The sequence below is a fragment of the Onychostoma macrolepis genome, chromosome 02 (genome assembly GCF_012432095.1).
Source record: "Onychostoma macrolepis isolate SWU-2019 chromosome 02, ASM1243209v1, whole genome shotgun sequence".
Classification (NCBI taxonomy): domain Eukaryota; kingdom Metazoa; phylum Chordata; class Actinopteri; order Cypriniformes; family Cyprinidae; genus Onychostoma; species Onychostoma macrolepis.
The window spans coordinates 7,114,360-7,142,157 of record NC_081156.1 but is presented as its reverse complement, the minus strand read 5'-3'; the positions used below and the strand labels follow the sequence as shown (position 1 = coordinate 7,142,157).

Below are 27,798 nucleotides of genomic sequence, written 5' to 3'. Positions count from 1 at the left end.
GAGGAGAGGCTGTCCCATTTTTGATGTGGACCGACCACAGAACCTGGAGAATATACTAAACTGCTGAACTCCAGACAGACTCAGTGATCCTCACAGTAGTGGACCGCTACTACAGGGTGGTTCATATCATGTCCCTGCCCAAACTTCCCTATGCCAAGGTGATGACGGGAGATCTTAGACCATGTCTTCCAGATTCATGGTCTTCCGAAAGATGTGGTCTCTGACATAGGGCCCCAGTTCATCTACCATTTCTGGAGGGAATTCTGCCAGCAGATTGGCACTACACTCTTAAAAATAAAGGTGCTTAAAAGGTTCTTCACAGCGATGCCACAGAAGAACCATTTTTGGTTCCACAAAGAACCATTCAGTCAAAGGTTCTTTAAAGAACCATCTCTTTCTTACCTTTTTATAATCTGAAGAACATTCTTTCACTACAAAGAACCTTTTGTGAAACAGAAACGTTCTGCAGATGTTAAAGGTTCTTTATGGAACCATTTAGACAAAAAAGATTCTTCTATGGCATCGTGAAACACATTTAATGTGTGTACCACCAGTCTACACTCATACGCACTCCTTTGGATTGTTCTCTAACTTGTTCATAACTCAGCAACCCAGCCTTCTGATATTCAATTTAATTAATAAAGTTTGATTTTTAATGTCTCCCCTTTTCCAAAAGTACCTGACATCTGGTTTATGGTATATGGAGCAGCAGCTGTGAGTGTTCTGAAAAATTGACATAATACAGATCAGAGCTCTTAGTTTCTATAACTCTTAAAACTCTAATGGTTATTTTATAGTTTTATATCTATAACCAAAAACTAACCTTGCCAGAATATTGCAAAGAGGTTTGTTTTGTGACAACCTAAAGGGAACCTATCTGCTTAAATCATGACATAAGGAACGCCTCCCCTCATTTCACTTGAGAATAACAGCTGTTTATGAGCGCTATTTATTCATATTACACATTTAAAAACTTACAATGTACACTACAGTCTCCATGCTCACAGCGTCCCAGACACTAATATTAAAAGACTAATTATAAAAAGATGAATCACTGTCTGGACTGGGATTTCGGTCATAAAAGTAGTAATATTTTAGTAATATTACATTACATTGTGAGTGTATATTAGCACCGTTTTTTGTTTTCTTGTGGCATGAGCATTTAGACGCGGAAGCTGAAAGTGGCTAAGCTGGTTGGCTGGTTTTAGCTGCTCTTCCAGCTTAGTCATAGCTGGTTTTAGAGAGGTTTTCTTTAGCTGGTCAGGAAAATCAGCTTGGCCAGGCTGGGAGAGCTACTTCGAACTTCAACCAGCTAAGACCAGCCAACTGTTTTAGGCTGGTTTTAGGTATTTATTTTCAGCAGGGATATTTTTAGGCTTTATTTTTTAAAGAACAAAAACTGTTTAATTTTGAATTTGATATGATTAAATGCAGTACATTTGACACTGAACGCCCATTATCTGTGTCTTCAACTTCAAGTACAACATGAACTTATGGCATTTGTTGATATTGGTTAACATAATTTATTCATGTATTATTATACTTTGTTATTAAACAGTTCTATATTCTCATTAGTCCAAGCAATATGAACATGAATACATATAGGCTACCAGTCAAAAGTTTTTGAACAGTAAGACCAAGCCTGCATTTATTTGATCCAAAGTACAGCAAAAACAAGAAAATTTTGAAATATTTTTACTATTTAAAATAACTGTTTCCTATTTGAATATATTTTAAAATGTAATTTATTCCTGTGATTTCAAAGCTGAATTTTTAGCATTACTCCAGTCACATGATCCTTCACAAATCATTCTAATATTCTGATTTGCTGCTCAAAAAACATTTATTATTATTATTGCATTGAAAACAGCTGAGTATAATTTGTTTTTTTCAGGTTTCTTTGATGAATAGAACGTTCAGAAGAATAGCATTTATCTCAAATAGATATCTTTTGTAACATTATAAATGTCTTTATCATCATCCCCTTGCTAAATTATACTTTTGAATAGTATAGTGCATAATGTTACAAAATGTTAAATGCTGATCTTCGGATCTTTCTATTCATCAACGAATCCTGATAAAATGTACCTAATTGTTTTAAATTATTGTTATTATTGATAATAATAATAATAAATGTTTCTTGAACAGCAAATCAGCCTACGACAATGATTTCTGAAGGATCATGTGACACTGAAGACTGGAGTAATGATGCTGAAAATTCAGCTTTGATCACAGCAATTATTTCACATAATAAAAATATTTCACAATATTATTGCTTTTGCTGTATTTTGGATCAAATAAATGCAGGCTCGGTGAGCAGAAGATAATTTTTTAAAAACATTAAAAATCTTACAGTTCAAAAACCTTTGACTAGTAACGTTATTGTATTTTAAAAACTGGCCTGGCTCTAATTTACAGTCTATAAACCGCTGGCGCTGCGGATAACGTTACTACTGAAACACGCTGGATCGCGAGCCGCCATTGAGAGAGAGAGAGAGAGAGAGAGAGAGAGAGAGAGAGAGAGAGAGAGAGATGGGTCTGCGCATGCGCAGTTGGAGTGGTTTCGAAGTTGACTCTGGGGTGTTTCAACAGGAAGGCGGACATGTTGGTCAGGCAGTGGGAGAAAATCGGGCACCCAGTATTGTTTTTTTTTTTTTTTTTTTGAAAAGTAGCATCGTTCAAGCTTGATTTATCCGCATACTCAGAGCATCGTGGATTACACACTTGTTGGAAACGTAAAAGCCGGCATGCGGACTAAGAGAGATTTATCACAGCAGGATTTGTAAAGGGTCGTTTTAACCAGGATCTTGTTTTAACTCATCGAAATTTGTAAGGCGAAGTTTTTTTTTTTTCGCCACTTCTCACTTTGCAGCTGTCAGACTCGTTTGGCCTGGCAAGCTTTTATGGACAGAGGCCTGGAGAAACTTCACTTAATTTCATGTGGCCGCATGCTAACTCTGCAGCATTTGTTTTATCGCTTCTTTTCGCGTGAATGTGATCGGTTTGTATGTTTTAAAAGAGCCCATTCCCTTCCTATCTCCTGAAGCTAAATTAGCTTAGCGCAGTAACGTATAATCTGTTGCTACTGCTGCTGCTTTTTGTGTTTGCCAAGTTGTCATGGACTAATCCGACACCTCGTCCTGTTGTTGTTTTGTTTCGAAAATGTGGCTTTTTGTCATCTCTCGGTGTTGTATACGATTCAACGAGAGTGATATTAAGGCAGTAAGACACAAAACGTTGCTTTGATCAAACCAGTGCTTATTGCTTTGTGAGGGCAGAGGAAGTTAGCGAGTTAATTTGCTAATCTTCGCCAGTAACTCGCATCTCCTCCACGCGTCTGAATCAAGTTGGTCTGATCAGTTATGAACATGTCTGCTGGAGAAAGTTTGACAGCTCGGTTCGAGAAGATCGATGCCATGCTGAAGGATCCCAGATCAGAGGTCAACACAGACTGTTTGCTGGTAAGTGTGTCTGGTTTATCGTGCAGATATGATTGTGTTTTGGAAATTGTGTACACTGTGGTCAGCACAAACTAATATAAAACACGGCAGACGTGCAGTAAAGTAAAATAGTGCAGTATAGTCTGTATCTGCAGAACAGTAGGTGAATGATGCTTCATGATGTTGGCCATGCAATGCATGCCAGCTTGTAATCACTTGAGTACAAGTCACACTTTGTGAGTGTTGCTAAAACTTGAATAATTTGTCTGGGTTCTTACTGATTTCTAGAAATTTGCTTGTAATGGTGACCTTTTTTTGTAATAAATTTGCATTTTTTTGTTTCAATTTGCAGTACATTACAGCTTTATGTTTCTTGATAGTTCTTGATAGGTCTTTAACCACTAGGCCACACCACCCATGCTCAGATTTTTCAACGGACGAACTTTTGATCTGCATTTGTACCATGTGTTTACATGCAGTTTGCACCGAGGTGAAATGTGCAATCTGTGAAATTGATTTTATGAATTATTTCAGCAATTGCATACATTTGAGCATTGCTTCTTTGAGAATTTGGACTACTTTGAGTTGACCGTTGCGTACACAGGCACACAGATTGTGTTAATTTGTATTTATTTTTTGACCAGCTATAGTGTTAAATCTCACTTTGCATTAAAGACATTCTTACTGAGAACTTTAGTTATTAATAGTGGCATCAGTGACACTTCCTATAAAGTCTTTTTATGTAGTCTTCTGTCTCACAGGCTTTGACAGCATCTGTAATAAGTGCAGGTCACTGGGATTTTGCAGTAATGCATTAAATTCGACAGTATTTATGTATGGATAGACATAGATAGATATATGTATACCTACAACCATAAACCTGTATGGTTTTCTGTATGAATACAGATACTATTTAAACTGAACTGAACATGAAATGAAATTATTGACACTATTTTCCTATTTTGATATTGGAAAGTTGCTTTGACACAATCTGTATTGTTAAAAGCGCTATATAAATAAAGGTGACTTGACTTGACTATGTAACTGTAAAACAGATAGTTCTGGTTTTGGCTTTTGATTTGTCAATACAGCGTTCCCGCTCCACTAAAATTTACAAAAACTATCTTTACATCTTTATTTACATTTACAAATTTTGCAAATTTTACTTATCCAAGGTGTCCGCAGGTCCTTAAAAAGTCTTAAATAATGTTTTCCTAATAAAAGGCCTTAAAATGTCTTAAATTCAGATTGGGTCTTAAATATTTTTGATCACATTACCGCTAAGATATCTTAAGTCTGATGGACCTAATGACTGTTTACAATCATTGGACAGACAGAAGATGTTTTTCTTCCCCTGCGGTAGTTACTGCGTCATCAGACAGAATCGCAGTAGCAGAATACAGGTTGAATTACCTTTTTTTTGTATATAGTGTTCTCAATAATAATAATAATAATAATAAAATATATATTAACATAAATATATGTTGAGCTACAGCTAGCTGACCAGCCTTCTAGCTAGTTTAAAATGTTTTTTTTTTTTACTTGCCCGACCCGACAAATAGCCTGATTAAAACTTAAGTGACAGAAAAATAACAAGGGAAGCATCAAAACGCAAGAATGATTCTTCTATTTTTATTACATTCAGTGTAAACAGCGATTGATAATGGATAGTGTATTTCTGGTATCAAGGTCGCACTGCCTACTGTCTTTGTGAGAGACTTCAAAACAAATTTTGAACGAATCAGTTGAATCAATGACTCACTCGAGTGACCTACCACCACCTACTGGTAGTTTAGTATAAGTATGCATTCCCCCCCCCCAACATTTCTTATTTGTAGATTCATAAATGTATTTAAAACATTAATCTTATAACATTATTTATTGCAGTTGTAATTTTGCAGTGTAAATGATTTAATCTGACTGGTAACAGCCCTATAGAATTTATTGATAAATTGTAATCATTTGACATGAAAGGTGATGCATACATTTAAAAAGGTTAAAAAAAAATAGGCCTTTGTAAAGGTAAATAAAAATATGCAGATTTAAATATGTAAACGCTGATAGAACAAACACTGGTGAAAATATTGCTTCAGAATAAATTGTTTACACCACCAGATATCTTGATGATGCTGTACTTTTATGGGGATATATTTGTATGGAATATTGTAACAGCAGACAATTTTCACTGTATATCGTAGTAATAAATATCATTCATTACAGCGATTATATTTTGCTTTCTTTTACATTAAACACATTAAATATTACCTATATGCATGTAATATAATGTGCATTTCCGTTACAGGTTTATGTCTTAATTTTCATACAAAGTGGTATTAAAAAGGTCTTAAAGTCTTAAATTTCAATTCTGTATACCCTGTTATCAGTTCATGCTACTGTTGGAGCTACGGGAAGGCTATATATTGTTCTTTGCATATCTATAGTGTTTAATGTCAGAAACTATATCTTCTAGGTGAAGGGGAGTGGTGTAGTAGTGATTGACGATGTGGACATACTGTACTCTCAGAAAAAAAGGGTATAAAAGCTGTCACTGGGGCAGTACTGTTTCAAAAGGTACTAGTATGTACCATTTAGGTACCGGCATGCACCATTTATGGGTAAATAAAGGTTCAAAGGTGTACCTTTATGAACAGGTACTGCCCCAGTGACAGCTTTTGTACCTTTTTTTTTTTTTTTCTGAGAGTGTGTGAATTTTCCAGTGTCCCACCTGTGTACACCTGCACTTTTATACCACTGATACCACCTGGACAGATCTGTGGACAAAAATTCTGTAAAGTAAAACGAAAGGAAGAGATTTTAAATCCAAATATCGTTGGTTTGATTGAAAAGAAAAGTCTACTTAAACATATTAAATAAGACGAAACACATCACGAAATCGCATAACAACATGTAAAAATATGTGATATGAAAATTTTGCATTTATATTGCACTGTTATCAAAATAAAATATCAGTCTCAAAGGCTCAGTTAAACCAGGGGTGTGGGAACTGTCTGTAAAGTGTGGGAAATGCATTTTAAATACTCTTTAAAATTCAACGACATTTAAAAAAACTAATTTCAAGATGCATACATGTGGCATGTAATTTAAAGGCATAACAACTGAACCTGTAAGATGCATCAACCTTTTTTTAAACAGTGGCACTTAACTGTGGCCAAAAATGCACATTTTCATATTAAAGTGAACTTAGAGAGAATTAGTATGGGTTGCTGGTGGTGTTAGAGGTCATTTGTGTAGACTAACAATAATGAGGTCCATGATTAAGAATGTAAAATGTTTTTTTTTCTTTTTTTAATTGAACAACTCTTCCACTTTGAAGAATTCAGCTACAAAGAGCATTCCCTCACAGTGCTCTTTGTAGCTGAATTCTTCATATTTTCCATTTACATGTGCAGTAGACTTATCATGGTATCATAATCGTCATCAATCTCATTATTTAGACCTGAAGAAATTGCCACCCCCTCCGAGACACAAGAGCGATGTCCAATTTGTGAACAAGCTGATTCTTCCCAATCTTTGAGTTTGTTAACAGCTTGCACTGGCCGATTCATTCGTGAAATATAGCCTACTGATCTAGTGTTGTAATTACCTGGTCTTTGGTACCAAGTTGATACTTGCATTTTAAAAACGATACCAGCCAATCACAAACATGTTTGTTGAGTATGTAAATGCAGTGGCCAATCAGAAGCTTTTAAGTCAGAATCTACCAGAGTTTGTTCAGCGTGTGCTTTGCGCATTTGTGAGTCTTTCTTTTTAACATGATGTAGGCTAATTAAAAGATTCATTGTGCAGTATAGACAGATTTTTTTTGTATTATAACAGGAGTTTTCACTCAGTGAGCATTTACTATAAAGAGAGTACTTTTTGCTCGGTTTCTGTACATAACCTACTCACCTTTCGAACAAAAGTTTTATTTTTCATGCTGCAAAGTACACAGTGCAAAGTTTCAGTTTTGACATTGTGATAACCATCCCAATGGACAGGGCAAAAAAAAAAAATCTGAAATGTCGAAATAAAGCAGATCTGTGCATTAAAGTGCCCCTATTATGCCATTTTTAAGGTTGCTAATGTTGTCTCCTAAAACAGGTTTACATGCATGCAAGGTCAAAAAACACTTTAGTTTTCTCAAAAAATTTATTTTATTTTACCTCATTTCTAAATGATTCGTAAACGACTCGTGTGAAGCAGTTCAAAGAATCAGTCTCTCTAAACCCCTCCTTTCCGTGAGCCCTCACTGCTGTGATTGGTCAGATGGCGCAGTTACAGCACATGTCGGAAACGAAACGCCCAGCACGACTGGAGCAGGACGTTTCTCAGTGGTAAGTGTCAAGTGTTAACAAGTTTGTGGTAATTATAAGATGTGATAGCAAGTTGTTCGCGAAAACGTGGGCGGACATTATGCAAATGTGTTACTTCGTGACGTACAGCCGTAACAGAATAAGATTAGAATTCCTGACGACTCGTTTAGGTGATTGCGAGTCGACTCTTTTTTTTTTTTTTTTTGATAGACAATAACTTTATTTATCGTGCACTGTCGGTTTCACAACTTTGCAGATAGTTTATGTTCATATACAGCTACATCACACACTGCAGGCTACTAAAATTATGGTATTGTGACAACACTATGATCCATGAGCAACTGTTCTTTAGTCAAAGATTCACTCATTCAGTGATGAGCCAAGATTTTTACCTTTTACATGGGCTTTAAAAAAAAAAAAAAGACTTATTAGACAGGGCTGGAACAATATGCTTCGTGCTATCATGATACTAATCAGTATACTTTGATTTTTATAAATTGTGATTCTACAAGTATTGTGATTCGATATTGCAATGTTTTGCATTTTTTTCTTTGATTTTCTAAAACTAGACTTTCTTGAAAGTTGAATCATACAGATTGTTGATGTATAAGATGAGTCAGATTTACAAAAATAAAAAGTTTTTTTTTTTCAGGTGCAATCATACAGTACTGCACTACAAAATGATCATTTCAAAACCTTGCTCTTCACTGCATATAAAAAGTGGTAAAAAAATAGAATGAAAAAAAAAAAACTTAAAATTAAATGCTACATTAAGCTGTTCCTGCTCATCAAGCTAGTTAAAACAATAAAATAAGCCATGCTACCACAATGGTTTGCATATCAGTTTAGATGTGTCTAGTTTTGCATTTCTTGCTAATAGCAATGCACCAAAATTATTTACTTGTTTATTTTTACAAAAAGGTTAATTAATAATCAACACTCAAATAAAACTGACTCCTCCATAGTTATGTTTTCAAGCTAACTATAGAGCTTTGAACATTGAATTGCTTTCGTGAGGTAAATGTGACATTATTTGACAAGTTTTATTTGTTTTATTGAAATTTTTCCAGGTGAAGCACTGATTGCTCAATTACATGATACATAATTTTTGTGTTATATTGCATACAAGTTTTACTGTATCTTTCAGCATACCTTCTGATGTTCATTCATGTTTATTTTTGTGCTGTATCTAGTAGTAAATAGGAAGAGACAATCAGTTAATGTGCCACGAACTGAGGTGGATACAGCAGTCTGCCATGCCACATTGCCATACCACAAAGGGCATCAAAACCACATTTATTGTTTGAGAGAAGGTAGAGATAATAAAACGGGATCACTTGAAATAAAACAAATAGGCCTAGGTCTTGATGTATGCTTGGTTTTCCAAATGTGGATGGATGTTTTGTCATCTGTTATCTGAAGAAACACAAGAGATATGACTAGAAATGTGAGAGAAATTTGCTCCCTGGTCATTGTTTTAGTGCAATGAGCCATATTAACTGTGATGAATAATTTGACACTGATTAATCATTTCAAATGCATACCATGCCATTTTCACAGACAAAACAATGAGAAAGAAAATCTTTTTGAGGCATGAAATGGAACAGTCTTCACATGACTCTTTATGTGCACTGAATGAGTTTGTGTGTGCATGAGAGAGACAATGTGGAATAACTTACAGCTGTAATACCACCTAATCTTGAGCAAATATTGCACCTCTGGCAAACCTTGTGATCAGGATGCTATTAAAACTATTCAATTTAATTTGTTTAGTCACATGGAATCATTTTGCAAGCATTCTGAGAAAGTTGTCCTCTATACTTATGTTAACAAATATTATCTGACAGATGGGCGCACTAAAAATGGAGGGCGATGAATTCCTCTACAGGAAAGTCTTGAAAAGAAAATGAATTGCTCCAAGGCAAAATGTGGCCTATGCCACAGTCAGTGTAGCTCATTATGTTGTAGTCGTGTAATGTGGTGATGTAGTATTTAAAGTTGTTGCATAATCTATGTATGTTTGCTCAATAGGTTTTTGTTATCTGCAAGCAAGGCAAACCATTTTCTGCATTATTTGACAGTCATTGTTACAGCTTTATGAGGGTGAACAATAATCATCTATAATGATTCTATAATCATTTTAAGCTATTCCTCCACTGACAAGCATTACTATGCATTGCTGATTGGTGGACACACATCCCAGGGAAAATATTGTCCCCATTGAAGTTCATCAAATAGTTACTGGTCTTCCTGGTTTCCAGATAAATAATCAATTAATTAATTTTTTTTTTCCTAAAAGAATTTTCATTTCGGTGCATCACTAGCATTTTTAAAACTGAGTTTCTACAAACATAAGGCAGTTTTTATGTCACCCTTTTAATAACATAATAATGTTTATACTTCTGTATGCCTTTGAAATATAAACATTTAAATTATGGCTGTAATAAAAACATTTGATGACTGATTTATTAAAAAGTACATTAAATAATGAACAGGTAATATAATAAATATGTAATATAGTTGCATATATTTATCAAAATGCTCCTCTCTAGAGTTATTTTTTTTCTAACTGAGTTTATGAACATTGAGTGGCTAATGTAAATGTAATTTTAAATTTTGTTTAGCTGTTTTATTGACCTTTTAACACTGAATGAACAATTACATAAGACAGAGATTTTAGCAAGTTTTAAGTTTTAATCCAAGAGATTGGTTCACTTGTTGCTTGAACTGATGCTGATATAGCAATCTGTCACGCCGCATTAAAGAGGGTAAACACACATTTATTGTTTGTATTTCATGATCAAGTTGACAGAATTTTAAAGCTGAGACTGTTTAATATCAACGGCAGTAACAAAGCACAAAGCTTACTGCAATTATTGGTTGTCAGGTAAACTAAAAATATCGTTTAGTATAGTTCACTCACCAACTGAAAACGGCAATAGACTGATATTGAGATTTAAGAATTTAGATTAAAAATGAGAATCAATATAGTGAATCCAGTGCTAGTGTGTACACAGCTGACATGTTTATCCATGCTGTGTGAATGAAAGACACTGACACAGTCAAAATGAGCCATCCATCGCAATTAAAGGTCACTGTTTCGGTCAGGGATTTACCCTCAGAGTTGAAAATTGCTTCCAAAATTTCGGTGCATCGGTAAAAATACACAATAAAAAATTAAAGGGATAGAAAAAATACTATGGATGTCAATGGCTACTGGCAACTGTTTGGTTACCATCATTCTTCAAAATACCTTCTTTTGTGTTCAACAGAAGAAAGAAACTCTTTCAGGTTTGGAACAACTTAAGGTCGAGTAAATGATGAGAGAATTTACATTTTTGGGAGAACTGTCCCTTTAACTGTAAATTGTGTGTAGTGTTCCAACCACAAACTCCTAGCAGCGAATAAATGGTAATGCAGTATCTTTGGCTTTTATAAAAGGATCCCTTTATATTGGCTGTGAATGAAATTGCTCAAGTTATAAATAAAATTAAATGCCTTTCAGTTACACACAGCATTTGTAAAGGCCTAAGCCTCGTGTTTGCTCTCACAAAGAGCAAATAGAAAGAGTAGAGGTACTTTTGTTTTATTCATCTGAGGCTTTCACCTCTGGCCTGTTCTTACCCGTCTTTTCCGTGTGTATCGCCTCCCCGTATCCGCCTCTAATACTTCCTATTGCAGCCATAGTTCGAGATGTGACATGTCTAATGAAGCTCCAGTGTTCAGAGAGTCTAGAACTGCATGCACCTCAGGGCAACTGGCCGATCAAAGCCACTTTGTGTTTGGGAAGCTCATGACAGTTTCTTGTGGTGCGCTGGGGCTGATTCTTTCCCCTGGCCGGCCGCCTCTGCCATGGGGCTGCTCTGGGCGACCGGCATCAGTGTTTCCAGCTTATGTTATATTTTCCTCTGACTTTACATTCCTGGAGGAATGTGTCAGAAATTACATTTTCAACAACATTTCTCACCGCACACTGACCTAATTCTGATTTTGTGGCAGTCAACCTACTTTTGAAAATGTGATTTCAGATGTTGGTGAATTTAAACCTATTTAGAAGAATTGGACCTATATGAGTCGTTCATAATTTAGAGTGCATTTCACATCAGCAAAGAAGTGTAAAAACAAAAATGCTTTCTCAATAAAACAGCTGACTTAATTAAACACCATATTGATATTACAAAGGAAAAAGCTGTTTTCCTGCTGGTGAGTGAGTTTGTCGACTATGTTACAACTATGTTTCTTTCAAGATAATTTTAATATAGATAAAATTGACTTTAACATTTTTATTACTCATTGTTTTGAACTCAATTAAGGGACATAATGGCAATTTCAAACAAACTGAAAAACAGGGAGTTTGAGATCTTAGTATGTATTTGTATTTTATACATAAAATGTGATGTTTCTGAAGAAAATTGTTGGAAAAATATAATTAGCATGAATGGACATGACATGTGCCCTAAATTATAGAATGACTTCTAATAAAAGCAGCCATTTGTGAATGTTAATGAGGGCAGGCCTGTGCTTGAGTCACTCACTGAGTGTACAGTGCAGTGAGAGTATTATTCCTGTGGATATCAGTGGATGCATATTTGATGCACTGTAAACTCTAGTCTAGTGTGTAGATGCCAGACTCACCGTCACTTGCCTGAGAATAATCTGGTTTTCTCTCACACGTGCAAAGAGAGTCTTACGTACCACATAGAATTGACGCTGCAATATAAATTATATTATTTGTTGTTATTTCCTGTCAAAATGACAGAATTTGCTTAGAATTATTTGTTCAAAAGTTGTTTGAATAACAACACAAGTGTTAGTTTGGCCAAAAATGAGATTTTTGTCATCATTTACTCACCCTCATGTCAATTCAAAGCCTTTAGGCCTATGTGATTAATAATTATTTTAGGCTTATTTATATCTATACACTGTTCAACACTCATACATATAAGCGCATGACATATGGTAAACACAGAAGCCTGTGTCTGTGCGTCATGTGGATTCTTATGGATTTATTTAAAATCTAATGCATAAATCCAATTCATAGTTTTCACATGACGCCACACCCTTATAGAAAAATCCATCTGGAGGGCAAATCAAGGCTTTCCTCTGCTGCCTGTCAGTTAAGTTTACCAAGTGTGTGCTAAGTACTAATGTTATGTAAAGATATTCAATACACACCTTATTGATGATGCATACTATATACAGGCAAACAAATGTGCCTGGAATATGAACGCAGTGCACTAACTTGCATGTTATGCATTTTTCCATAGAGATCCATAATAAAAAAAAAAGGCATAAAGGGATAGTTCACCAAAAAATGAAAATAGTATGAGTACTCATGTATGAGTTTCTTTCTTCTGTTGAACACAAAAGAAGATATTTTGAAAAATGCAGATAACCAAACAGCTGACGGCAGCCATTGACCATAGTATTTTTCTTTCTTTCTCCATACTATGGAAGTCAATGGCTGCTGTCAGTTTGTAAACCTATCTTTTGAGAAGCAGTCTATTTTCTTGGCTTGAAACAGATGCAAAGTTGACAGGCCTGTGCCGCAGTTTTATGGATGTTTTGATCTTGTGGTCTCCACGCCAGTCACATCACATGACCTGAAAACTGTGAATATATTAATAGGCATCTGATTTTTACCCAACTGTTTTGATTCATTTAACATAACCAATTGTGTTTATTAGAGCCCGACCGATATATCTTTTGCCGATTTTATCGGCCGATATGAGCCTGTCGCAGATATATCGGTATCGGCGAATATGCCGCCGATCTGCAGTTGATATGAATTTTTTTTCAGAACATAAAGAGCAGATAAAATGGTGTAATTACGTAATTTGTCCAGCAGAGCACACTCCATTGTTTGCTACTAGCGACCTGGATGAAACACTTTAAAGCTTAAGTGTATGGAATACCATCGAAACTTTGAACAGCCATATCTCTGTAACGGCACGGCGGATCAGCACCAAATTCGGGGGAACCCTTCAGCTCGAGGAACCCTCTTGAATGCCGAATCGAGTGTACATCTCGAGGCCCCCTTTCGAATGAGACCACCCTCGCGTTGATAGCCCCTGGGGTCCAGGAGTTAAGGACGGTTAAATTCGTGGTCGGGCGCCGACCGATCTGGCGATCCCGGGGGGGGGGCTACCGACACGCGGAGGGTGGCGTTCGAGAGGGCCCCTCAAGCTGAAGGGATCCCCTGAATTTGGTGGAGATCCGCTGAGATAGTGACACCAGCCAACACTTTCACTTCAGTAAGGAGGTCTCTTGTTCAGGCAGCAGCCTCCATGCGTTGCCTTATTCGACCGTAAGTGGGCTTCACATGATATTCCGCCATGATTCCAGTTCAAAGGGAATGTACACGTTACATTCAAAGGGGATTAAAGTGCATGAGACGTGAATTTAAATTGTATTTATTTACAGAGGTATATTATGTCACACTTCACACTTCTCTAGTAAGTTTCATCTGTGTGTGAAGTAGGGTTGCAAAGGGGTGGAAAATTTCCAAAAATCCCAGGAAGATTCCAAAAAATCCTGGAAAGTTTCCAACTTTTTGCAACCCTAGTGTGAAGACAGTAGCGCAAATTTGTGAATGAATGTTCCAAAGTGAAATAAACCTTAAACGGAATAAAGTTGAATGGAATTGAATTGAAATAAAGTTGAATAAACTTCAACTTTACTGTTTAGTGCACTGATGTCAGACTCATTTTGGATAATAAAGTTTATTGTTAAATGCCCTGCCTCCATTACATATCTTTGTCACATCATTATAAGTGTTTGATCACTACATTTGAGTGATCATTGCAAAAAATATATATATATTCCGTTTATGTATATACTGTATTCTATATAGTACCAGTCAAAAGTTTGGACACACGAATGGGAAAGTGTCCAAATTTTGAGTGGTACTGTACTATAATATACACCACGAATATCGGCCGATATATCGATATCGACCTTTTTTTAACTCCCTATTATTGGTATCAGTATCGGCCCCCATCAGGCTCTAGTGTTTATGGAACTATTTGTCAAAACCAATTTGTGTGTATTAGGCCAGTCAACTGCTGAGACATGCAGCTGAGCATCCATAAGATCAAAATGTATTGAATTTCTTACAAAAATGCACTCTGTGTCCTCCTGTCTTTCCAAGGCAAGACAAGTCTCCATGAGAATGCAAGTATGTTCTTTGCGTTCTTAGAATTGACAAGGATAGTATCTACCAAGCAAGTTAACTGGTGTGATAACTGGGCCCTTTCCTGACACGAGCTGAGGATGAATGGTAATGATCTTTGGAGACGAGCTCCCAGGCCTCTGAACACGAGAGTGTTGTTTTTGCCCTTCAGAAGCTGTGGCTGATCAGTGAATGGAGTCCTTTGCTCACCCCTCCCTCCAGCATCCTGCGGCTGCCCTACCCACCTCTTAATAAAATCCCCCGCTGATCAAAAAACCTCTTGTCTTGGACCCACAGGGGGCCCCCGAGTGTATGTGTTACAGTGCAATGCTTTACGGCCCATGTATGTTCTTGTGGTTTGTGGTACAGATTTGCAGTTTGGAAAAAAATAGGTTGGTGAATTAAACCAAGATTAAGTCATTTGGAAAAATAAACATACACATATATATATATATATATATATATGTATATATATATATATAAATATATATATATATATATATATATATATATATATATATATTTATATTTATATATATATATTTATAAAAATTTAAGTTATTGTATTTAGTACTGGCATTGCAATCCCACATGAAATTGAAAGTCAAGGCAATACAATTATTATTATTACTGGTAATATAATTTTATGAAAATATCCAAGGAATGAACAGTGTGTAAAAATGTACTGTGACCCTATCACAAGTTCACAACTGACATGGACCAGAATAGTGACTGTGAATAAACACACACCTGCTTTTGTTGATGTTGTTCTTTTAAGGAGGACTTGTGCTCACTAGTGATATTATAAGGTCATGTATTATCTGCAAACATTTTTAAATACTCTATAGCTTTATTCAATGACTTTTTCTTTAAACATAAGTGATGAGCATCTGCATCAGTTAAAGGCAGTACAAAACTGCCTATTTTTTGTGTAATACTACCTCACTGTTTAAATTTGAATAATATAATATAGTAATGGAAATTATGGGAGGAGTAGTAATGGACGTTTAATTTGACAAATTTGAAACAAAGCTGTGTTTACATTTCACTTTATTGACTTTACATTAGGCCTATTTCTGAATGTAATAATAAAATGCGACTTATATGCAACTTATCTTTTTTCTATTCAATTTTATTTTATTTTTGTTTTTAATATGTGTAGCATATTTTTAACCATGCAGCAAACTAGGGCTGTCCCCGACTGAGGATTTTCATTGTCGAATCGGAATTTTCAAATCTGGCCGATAATCGACTGATAGTTGAATCATATGTCTGGGGGCGGGGGGCAAAATACATTACCAAGAGTCAAGTCATTAACACGCAGGGAAAATGTGTATCGCATGCCTCGCAGATACAAACAGGGTAAATAATGTTTTATGTTTCAATGAAAAGATAGTTAACATTAAATGTCAGCAAAACCCTAAGAATTAACAGCATTTTTTACAATAGTGCTCTCAATATAACGTTATGTAGCCTAGTTACTAATGTTCCGCATTTCTGTTTTGAGCTGCGCTGAAGATGACCAGTAGAATGAAGCTTTTGGTAGCAGGTTTTTAATCAATGGGATTTAACTCATTCATCTCATATAGAATACGCTTCGTTATTTATACAACATAACTTTAATATTACGACTTATAGGCTATCTGCACAAAATGCCCCGAATGCACATGTCTGTGCAGCTCTGAATGAACTCCTTTTGTGGACGCATTCTACACGCAACAACGTGCAGATAAATCCAGATCAATCGCATTCGATTTTGAACGCGATATTGCCTAGCTTGTCAGTGAACTATGGCTCTGTGTATTAAATGCCGCTCCATCCGAGAGAAGGTGATGGCGATTTAATGGCAATTACAGAACCGGCCTTACTGATGAGATGCGCGTGACAGTCGCATGCAATTAATTGCACAGCCCTATTATGTATGTGACAGTCCCCGTCATAGTTATTAATATTCTGCATTGTTGTTTGTTCTGCTCGTGCTGCGCGCTGAAGAGATAATCACCGTAGTACTACAATGAAGCGCTTTATTGCAGCGCAACTCAACCAAATGCATCTTATGTAGAGGTTGACCGATTAATCGGACCAATTTTTGGCATTTAAAAAAAAAAATAATTGGCATGCTGCAAATTAGGCCGATTTATAGACAGGCGCATCTGCGGGCAGCTAAGCGTTGTTGCGGAACGCCGGAGAATCTCTCTCCCACTGAGACTGCGCGAGACAACTCACACACTGCAGCCGCGCCTCGTTCACACACAGCTTCAGCAAATGATGGCAAAAAGCGTATTTTACCCTACTAGAATTGATGCCAGAAAGTTATCATTTTCATAAGTGCAACAAGTCATTTGCATGTCAAAGTACAACCACGCGCAATTCAGACGAAACTTCTGGGCTGGCTAAAACTTTCCTCATTAAATGTGTCTGTGGGTCCGACAGTAGCCTCCACAATGTCGTCGCTAGTGAGCTGCAGGCTGTGAAATATGAGTGAACTCTTTTATTTTGTTATCACTTAGATTATGGCCATTTGACTTATAGCAGTGTCCAGTGTTTCCCATACATTGATTTATTTGTGGCAGCTCATTACAGTATCAAAACTGACTTTTACAAATAGATATTTCAAAAGGCTTATACTTAGGTGAATAAACTGAGCACTGCACGTTTCAAAATTAAAATGCAACGTGGGTGTTTTTATATTAATGTACTGACCGTTTTTAGAAAAGCTCGATGTTGTTTTCATTTCGTCTTTCCTGTAATGTGAGCCCAGTGCTTATTTGATTACAGCCATTACCGGGGAAACCACTATAGCTCCTGCTCCAACAGTGCCTCCTGCTGGCAGAGAATCAATTTGCATTTGCAAGTCTGTGGGAAACACTGGTGTCTGTCAGCAAACATAAACAAAAACATGCTTCAGAACTGTTTTGCTTAAGTTTTAAATCATGTATTATTACTATGAATTAGACTACTACTACTATTACTATCTTGTACCCTGCAATAAACATTTACTCAAACTCTCTTTTCTGAGATGAAGGGGGGAAAAAGAAAAAGAAAATCAGCCAAACATATCGGCCCAAAAAAATCGGCATCATATATCGGCCATCGGCTGCCCTGATTTCTAAATATCGGCATCGGCCAGAGAAAAACCCATATCGGTCGACCTCTATTTTTATACAAGAGAAATAATATATACACGAAACCAGCTGAAATGTTTTGAAATCACTTGTACCCAACCTGATCGAAAAAATCCAGTCTTTCACTCTGCCTCTGCCAGTTTGAGTCTCCTCTGTCAGTCACGGATTATGAAAAGTGAAACTTAAATCTATAGGGGTGGTTGGATTTATTCACGCACGTTAAAATATTTATTTAAAGCTTCTTTCTTTTCGGATTCTTATTTACAGCGTTTTCATAATAGGCTGTATATTAACTTATTGGGAGAAAACCGGTAGTTCTGTGTGAAATCAGACATTTGTGAAATCAGACAGCACCCCCATATAGCCAAAATGGCATGATCATAACACCTCTGCGAATATTCGACTGAGATTGGGAGTCGAATCAGGCTCCTCCTATTGAAGCATTGAATCTTCAACTATTCAAGGTCACCCTCACAGCAAACATTTTACAATTTGTAAAAAATTACTTAAATACTTAAATTACTTTTCAATATATTTAACTGATTGTATTAATGGTCAGAATTCTTACTGTTGGTTAACCAGTTAATATAAGCATTCTGAAAAATGGTTAGCAGATTTTATTTTATTAATATATTTTGCATTTTTATGCACACCATAGTTTGAATGTGTTAAAGGTTTCAGGGAAATTGAGGGGTTGTTCTGCTGTTGAACACAAAAGAAGATTTTTGTGAAGAATGTTGGAAACCAAACAGTTGATGGTAGCCATTGACTTCCATGGAGAACAATTCAGTGGCTACTGTCAACTCTTTGGTACCAGTATTCTTCAAAATATCATCTTTTGTACTGAACTGAAGAAAAAAACTCCCACAGGTTTGGAACAGCTTGAGGATGAGTAAATGATGACTGAATTTAAGACACAGTCGCAACATAATGGCTATGTTTATGCAGCCGGCTCCTGTTTCAGAGAAAGGGGGCGACTAGATAATCTTCTGGAGCTCAACAAGTAGTCCTTAGACCAGACCTATACCACATGACAGATCTGGATTAGTGGTTTAGTTGACCTATAGGTCACATGTCACTTCTAGAAAACTCTTTGTTCAAGCCTTACTACATGGTCGTGTCATTCTGTTATAATGATTCATAAAAAAAAATTGTATATTGAAATTGTTTGAAATGACAAAGCGTGGCACTTCTTTTATACCTCTCACTAGAAAATTTGTTTCCTCGCCCTGAGGTTGTGTTAACTGAATAAGGACTTCCGGGCTTTCTCATGCTTTATGTCACGTAATTACTAGAGAAACTCCCTTCTGTGGTTTTGTTGGTTCTTGCTCAAGTAGTAGGTAATTGAGAGGTGAGTAAGGCAGTTTCTTACCTGAGAAGAAAGCAAAGAACAGTCTTGGATTCTCATGGAGATTGGTCTTGCCAGACTACTATGACATTATGAACTCTAAGGTTCTATCAAGTCTGTATTTGATGCATCCAAAACACATCCGGGTAATTTCAAGTGTCCTCTGTCCTTGTGTTCTTGAGTATTTGAATTGAACTTCATTGGATGATGATGTTGAATGAGTACAAGGATGCAAGATTGCATAAGAATGCATGTTGAGAAACAGTCTCAGCTGTGATGCTGTCACCAGCACGTGTGCAGCGAAGCACAGTTAATGCATGCAGTGTATTTGAGACTGTTGAAGTGGTTTAGGCGTGATTTTTATGGCAGGTAGGTGAAGCGAAATAGTTTTTTTTCTATTCTTAAGAAAAGATTGTTTCAAAATCTTTTATCATCCACTTTCAAACTAGGTTTTTATATTGTCTTGTGAATGGTGGCTCCATTCCGTTTAGCATCCTAAGTAAACATTCTGTAATGCAGCACTTACAGACTCGTGGTTTAATTATAAAACAAATTCACTTGTTAAGTATCATTTTATTTGTAAAAATAAAAATAAAAATATGAGCTTGATGAATGCATTTGACCGTTGTGTTTGTCTCTTGCAGCTTTTCATGCATAAAACAGCATTCTAAAAACATGCCGCTCTAATTAAACTAAATTCAACTCGCGTCTCATAACCTTGTGCTGTTCCCATCCCTCTGCCCGCGTCGCATCTTTGTCAATGCAAAAGCGCCTAGAAATGTTTTGTATGTTACGCTCCTTCATAGAGCATGTCACATGTGAGCAGTTAATTGTTCTATTATCTCAGCTGTTATCATTGGCGTATTGTCAATGTGTGTAATTGTAGCGTTTGCTAATATTTTTATTGAAAAAATTAAATCGTGGCAAAACATTAAATTCGAATTAGCCAATAAAATCGAAAGATAATTGCCCAGCCCTAACCATGTGAGAATTTTTGCTGCTATGCATTACTCTAATACTGTGCTGTTGTATTCGTGTAACAGTGTTATGGGTGCCTGGGTGGTTGGCAGGGCTTTGCTCTGTGCAGCCGTTAATAACTGGTCTCAGTTCCTTCCTTCAATGGTCCTGTGTTCCTCATCTGCTTGGACATGCAGGATCTCCTCTGGCAGACCATCACAACAGTGTTTGGCATATCTTCCGCCTTAAAGGCCATGAAAGCCCTTATTTTAGCACTGATTAATTCTCTCTTTGGAAAAATGCGAGGAAGGACGTGGTAAGCTGTGGAGTGGAGGAGAATGACACCGCAATGGCTTCTGATCCAGTCAGTTTTATTTCAGTTTCATTTAGCCAAAATCATGTGTGGTTCTCACAAATACATGCTTGCAATAAAATAAACGTGTGCATGAAGACAGATTACTAATACAGCTGAACTGTATAATAAATGTAAATTTGAAATGAGTTTTTCATAATAGATATCTTAAATATTTTACTTTGTAGTAGTCAAATTATAATTAGTAATGCATGATATTGGATTTTTGCTGATATTTTCAACTCATTTCAACTCAACTGTTACTTTTGTTTGGAGACAACACCAAATCTCTCCAGATATTATAAGGAAATTATTTTTGAGCGAAAATTTAGTTGTTAGAAATAAACATTAAAGCTGCAGTCCGTAAGTTTTGCCTCTTTGTCGCCATCTCTGTTTATCTTCCGTGTGCGGGGTTGTGATCCGGTGATCCGGTGTTTCGGCACGGCTCCAGCGCGGATGAATCTAATGTTTTGAGAAGTATGTGTGTCAGTCTGTCAGTCACCGCACCGGTGTGGATACTGTACTTAGGTATCACAGATTCTAGCCTACGTCTTGGAATATATGACCCAAATAAGAATGTTCACCATATATTGCCATCTGAACAAATAAGTAACAAGTCTGCCACGTTTGTTCTGACCAACTGAGGAAAAAAGCATTACCATAAATCGCGCCACCAATGGTGATTAATTACGATCGGTTAGCTCATATCACATCTAACCGTGCAAATTATTATTATTATTATACTTTATTCTCAAATTATTCATGTTAACAACATCAGCATTGCGTGACGAGTATAGTGTGTATTAACGTGTAGATTTCAGATTTTCAGATTTTCTGTACAGTCTTAATCTAATCGTCATGCCATTCGAATTTCACATTAAGAAATTCTCTTAACCCAAAAAGCAAACTATGCTCCCTTCAAACTGGTTGTCTTTTAAAATACAAATCTTGTGTAATCCCAGGCTACCTGTAATCAGAAGCACATTTAAAACTGGAATATAATTTCATTTCATTCACATGTTTCATAAACACATAATCCTTTATGAATTACAATCCGCCATCAGAATGATACATTTAATTATTCCAGCTGCTGTGAGAAAGGCTATAAAAGATGCATCACCTGCAGGATCCTCACATGAGATATAGCCTCGTAGCCGGGACAACTTCTTTATGTTTATAGACGTGATGTAATGACGCAGTGCCATGCTCAAATTTCCCACGAAAACCTACCCGTACCACTCAAATTAGAAAACATTATTATAAGCTAACCGTTGTGAATCGGGCTAAAATAAGGCGATAGTTTTGAACACTGGCTGGTTATGTACTTGCTCAATATTGATTTCGGATCATTTTTAACCCAAAAAAGTTACGGACTGCAGCTTTAACATGCTTTTTATTATGGCAATACATTGAAATCTTTAATTAAAATAAAATCAATTAATGCTGTTTTTTCAGACAGATGAACATTTTAAAAAATCTTTTAGAGCTCCTTGTGTTTAAGTTTTAATAATCAGTTTGAGAAAATGCATTAATACACAGGACACACAAGACTGTGTTGGTCTGTTTAGCACATGAACACAGTGGCCAAAGATGTTAAAGTTAGGCCCTGTTTACACTAGTGCATTTTCGTTTTAAAACGCATAACTTTTGCTACGGTTGCGCCTATCGTTTACACTACTCTTGAAAACGCTGCATGTGTTTTAGGTTGTGTAATGTAAACGGCGATCGTTTCTAAAACGCAGCAGAAACACCAGTGTAAACGGGGCCCAAGTCAGAATTCACTCAATAAACTGCAACCGTTCCAAAAGTAAACATCTCATTCATTTTTTCCATATGATAACCTACAAGCTTTTAGTATCTGTCGTTTTTAATTTGTCATTTTCAATGGAACTTGGAATTGTTGCCTTACAAATTAAAGGTTAATGTCGTAATTAATGTAATCAAATCACAGGTTGAATAGGTTTATTTTTCTTGCTGCTAAGAACACCCTGCAAAGTTTCATATCGGTTTGAGGCAGGTAATTTTGTTACAGCATGAAAACGTTTTTAACAATGTATGTGAAAGAGGGTGAAAAGAGTTCAAGGATATATTTAAATGGCTTTTATCCAAGGGACTTATAAATGAGGAGTATTTTATCACAGAGTAGCTGAAAAATATTTCTAATAATTTTATCCTTCAAGAGTAAGCTAGAACAGTGGTTCTTCTCAGGTAAAGTATCACTCACATAATACATAATCACCAAATAAAGCTTATTGATCTAATTAATATCAATAATAACCCAGTACTTCAGATAAATAATGCTTCCAACACACATACGCAATAGTATAATTATGAAGTTTTCTAATCTAAAATGCATTATTTTCCAAACAGAAAAATAAATGAATAAAAAGCGACCAATCGCAGCTCTTGTGGTCTTTGTAGACACAAATTGTAGCTATATTTTTGGAGAGGTGCGCACTGTAACTACACAGAAGTATAAATTGCTCTTTAGTGACTAGATGTCACTTCCTTAAAACTAATGCTGAATCTTTAACGTAAGCTTCACATGTTGTCACTGATGGAACAGAGAGTCCATTGATGGAGATCCCACTTCTGTTTCTCACAGACAGGCCCTTCTGAGAGGTAATTTTGGTTTGTCTTGGGTGTGAGGTGGCAATGGGAAACGAGAGGCACTGCCCTCAGGACACTGGCACTTCACTGCACAGATATTATGTGGTTGAGTGTGTGTGTGTGTGTGTGTTAATGTTTGGATGGCTGGAAAATGCTTCCACAGATTTTCCCCCAAGGTTTAAAAAATATATGATTACCAAGTAGAGGTTGCTTGACCATTTTAATTTTTTAGGAAAATATTGCATTGAGCTGATTACATACTGGATATTTTTACCTTTTTTTTATGTATAGTCCCCAATCTCTGTATTTTCTCGCCATGGCCAATATATGAGGAGATATTTGCATTTTAGCATCTTCAATGTTTTGACATCATGTTCACCAAGTTTGGTGTCTAAGAGGAGTTCTCAATGAGAACTATGTGTTTTCTGGGTTTTCTACATATACATCCAAGATGGGTCACCTTTATTTATATAGCGCTTTATACAATACACATTGTTTTAAAACTTCTCAGTGATAAACAGGAAAATAATAGAATCAGTGATGCAAACTTTAACTATGAGTCTAATTCAAATTCTGCTGTAAAGCAGCTCTAAAAGGACTGGGCCTTATTCATGAAACGTGCGTAAATGTATAAGTAAATTAGGAGTAATTTGCATGTAAAATAGACCTTCCTGAAAACTCTTCTCAGGATTCACAAATGCATTGTAAACCTCAGATTTGATAGTTGTGTGTGTGTGTGTGTAAATGAATTACAGTCATTCATAAATAGGATGTTCATGCTCATTGTGCATGCTCATTTACAATTAACATAATCCCCGCCCTTTAATTATAACTACATGAATTATGTGTACAGGAATGTTGTGGGATCTTTTGGTTTGGCTGCAGTATATTGCATACATGCAAAAGAGACTAATTGGCCGCATGCCTAAAAATTATTCAATGAAAGTGTTCAGCTTGCGCATATTACTGGCACTCATAATAGTCTAATAGTAATCCATAATCAAAAAGAAAGCATTCTACACAGCTGTTTGATTGTTGCAACTCATTGATTTGATTTTATTAATTCCTAAATGCAATTTTGGTGGAGTGAAACTATTTAATCTTTTAATGAACTGCCAGAGCACATAAGCAGCGCAAACAGCAAGCCAGTTAAGTTTAACTTAGTTTCTTAAAGATTACCTATCTAAATGGGCAAATTCACTTTTGAAATATTGTTATATTACACATAGTGTTATGAAAATCTAGTGTCATCAGTTTTACAAACCATGTGCACGTGATTAAGAGCAGGAATACCAACTAACATTTTGAACACTTTTGTTAATATGAAAATGTATGTCATCATGGCTTTAAATGAACTAAAAGAACTAAATGTATGCAAGTATGTATAATATATTTATATATAAATTCAGGTGTTCAAGGGAGTGCTGTAGACTTCCAGTGCTTGCGCCATAAATTTGAATAAATACTACAACACAATATAAGACTCGCACCTCCAGATTCAGAAACAGCTTCTACCCAACAGCCATATGCGAACTGAAACCTTTCCTCCCTGTTTTTCTTTCTTCATAACTACCTTTAAAATTTTGAAAGGATGGACTGTGCCATACTACTGCAATGAAATGCATAAGTCACATTAATATCGGGTTTTTAGGTTTCTTTTAGGACTAATTCATCTCAATTTGTTATGTATATTTATTTATTTATTTATATGTGTGGTTTTATGAGTGTGAATGTAGATGGATATAGTTGCATTTCCACTAGAGATATGACATTTTGTTGTATGCTATACATGCAATGACAATAAAGGTATTCAATTCAGTATTAACAATACTTTAATAACTCTTCATGGGAAGCATGCTGGGAATTACAGATCCGTTGACCTGTTAGTTACGTCAACAAAAATCATTCATGTAATCCCAACACAAAATGATTACTTTATACAAAATAATTTATTTTACCAATTCAACTTGATTGAAAATAATGCAGTAAGGTTGAGAAAAATGTTGAAGATTTATGTTGCATTAGTTCACTTCAACAAAGTCATTTGAACAAGCTGCACAATCTTTGAAAGTGATTCATTCAATCTCTGCTCTCTCTCTCTCTCTCTCTCTCTCTGTGTGTGTGTCAGTGAGCTGTGTGTGAAGGAAGTGCATTCTCGCATGTGTCTCAACATAAACCAATAGGTACAGGTTAAATAAACATTCAACGTGCAAATGCCATCACACATTGTCTGTTTATTTTAACATAACATTTAATGTAACTTTACATTATCTTCAATATACGTTTTACTACTTTATACCGTTTTAATGCTTGATTCCAATTTTGCTGAAAGGTGAGCATTGAAACTCTAATACACTAGTAGTTCCAGTTCTAAATTAATTTGCACACATAAGAAGTTGACTTGCACATACACAGATTAAACCTCACGTACACGGAAACATCCAAAAACACAGAAACTTAAAGTGCACAGATAAATCCTTTAATAATACTGCAATATTCTATAAAAAAAATAAGAATTGTTCATTTAGATTGATCATACTTATTAAACAGAATCATGCTGTGGCACAGTCTGGTCTGGTTTAAACTAAAATAAAATAATTGATCATTTTCTCATGCTGAGAGAGAATCAGATTGTGAGGAAATATCATAAACAATGTAAATGACACAATGCATGAGAACATTTCCTAGTCTGTGTTTTTATTAGAGCTCCATCAGATGTGTATGACTGTCTTTCCTTTTTTGTGGAAAATGAAAAAATAATGTTGGTAACCAAACCCCATTGACTTGCAGTGTATTTTTTTTGTCCATACAATGGAAGTCAATGGGGAACCGGAACTAATTGGTTACCAACATTCTTCAAAATATCTTCTTTTGTGTTCTGCAGAAGAATGAAACTAAAGGGTGAGTAAACTATTACAGAACTGCTATTTTTGGGTGGACTATCCCTTTAATCATTTTACTTCAAAAAAGCAGTAATATATATTTTTTGCTGTGAGCTCTTAGAGTTCTACGCTTTAGCGAAAACTCCTGTTATGATAAATGCAGCTTACTCTACACTGCATAATAAACCGCTTATTCGGTCTACATTTTATTGGTTATAAAGCTGGATGCATGAAAGTGTAACTCAATCAGTGAGCTCATGCTGAACAAAACCGTTTTGAGCAGATTTCTTCTGCTCACTGACTCATTTAAACTCCTCTGTGTGGCCGTTGCCTTCATGTGCTGAATGCTGTATTGTAAGCAACGGATGCGATGGGAGTAAATATAAATAAATATGATGCTGTAATCAGCACTTTTCAAGATTAGGTCATCTTGATTACACATACACATGGGATACTTTGACACGGGTAAAGAATTGAGTCGGTTGTATTACAGTTTCAGTATTTGGGTAATTTTGACAACACTAGTCAAATCTGTAATTACTGAGGTTTCTAGAGCCATGTAAAAAAAAAAGAAAAAAAAAGAATGGAAACTAGGTCTGTTTGTTTTTACTCTCTGTATAATGGCCTTGGATTTTGGACAGTTTTTAGAAACTGTTCTCAGTCTTCGTGCTTTTCCTCTGATGTGCTCTTTAAAGACCTGCTGTTTTCTGTTCCTTTTGTTTTTTTCAGACTTTAAGTAAGGTCTCAATCGCTGTTGAAGGGCGTTAATTAGAAATAAGGCCCTGTTCACTTTCTGACTGTGGTCTTGGCTGTTTTTTCCTCAACTTTGTTGGGAACTTGTTTGGCTACATTCTTAAAATAGCTCTCTGACGTGTACAGTCCTGCTGCGGAATGCAACTGTGGCCGTCCAGAATTCTCTGCGGCAGGATGTTATGCAAACATACATTACTGAATGGGGAGGTTTGTTATTATCAGAGTTCGCACAGGGTTTGGAAAGTTGGGAAAACGATCAATTTGAACAATTATATTTTCAAGTTTTTTTTTTGTTTTTTTTTTAAATGTATAGTGTGAATTTAAAAAGAAAAATCATTTTATTAACAAAAAATAACCTTTAACAAACTTTGCGAGTCTCATTGCTTCGATGTTGCGAAATCACATAGAACAACACGTGATACGTTACCGCTTGAAAAAATGCATATGCACATCCTGTTTTCATCAACTATTTAATGAAGCATTGAATTGTTCATCACCGATTTAATGGCAGCTCATAATAGGAGGAGATTTGTAGGCTATGGCGAGGAGGAACAACACGGAATCTGTAGCTTAGAATGCAAAACAGAGACATTGCTGTAGGGCTCACAAGATATAAACCAAATCACGGTATGGCTTAGTCAGTGTGATTATCAAATCACAAAGCTGCAATTTAATTAAAGAAATGCATGCGTGTTTCAGAGTGAAGCGTGACACTGTGGTATTACACGTGAGGAGGTGTTTGCAGCTTCTCAGAGTGACTCGGTTCGCAGTAAATGCTGCTCCACACAAACTCTATCCTATACTTGTAATGAGAAGGACTTGCCAACAAAAGAGAAGCTTTAAAGGG

The 27,798-nt window shown here is 35.9% G+C and overlaps 1 protein-coding gene across 3 annotated transcripts in view; it reads left to right on the top strand.

Annotated features, from left to right (window-relative positions):
* Nucleotides 1–2,648: 2,648 nt before the first annotated feature.
* Nucleotides 2,649–27,798, top strand: part of rock1 (Rho-associated, coiled-coil containing protein kinase 1) — a 61,423-nt gene continuing 36,273 nt past the window's right edge. For 2 of the 3 annotated variants that reach the window (XM_058753533.1, XM_058753525.1), the window contains exon 1: nt 2,650–3,461. In XM_058753533.1, coding sequence (XP_058609516.1) covers nt 3,363–3,461 — 99 coding nt within the window. In that variant the 5' untranslated portion in view covers nt 2,650–3,362. Of the gene's footprint in view, nt 3,462–27,798 lie in introns of all 3 variants that reach the window. The other variant, XM_058753541.1, reaches the window with a different exon arrangement.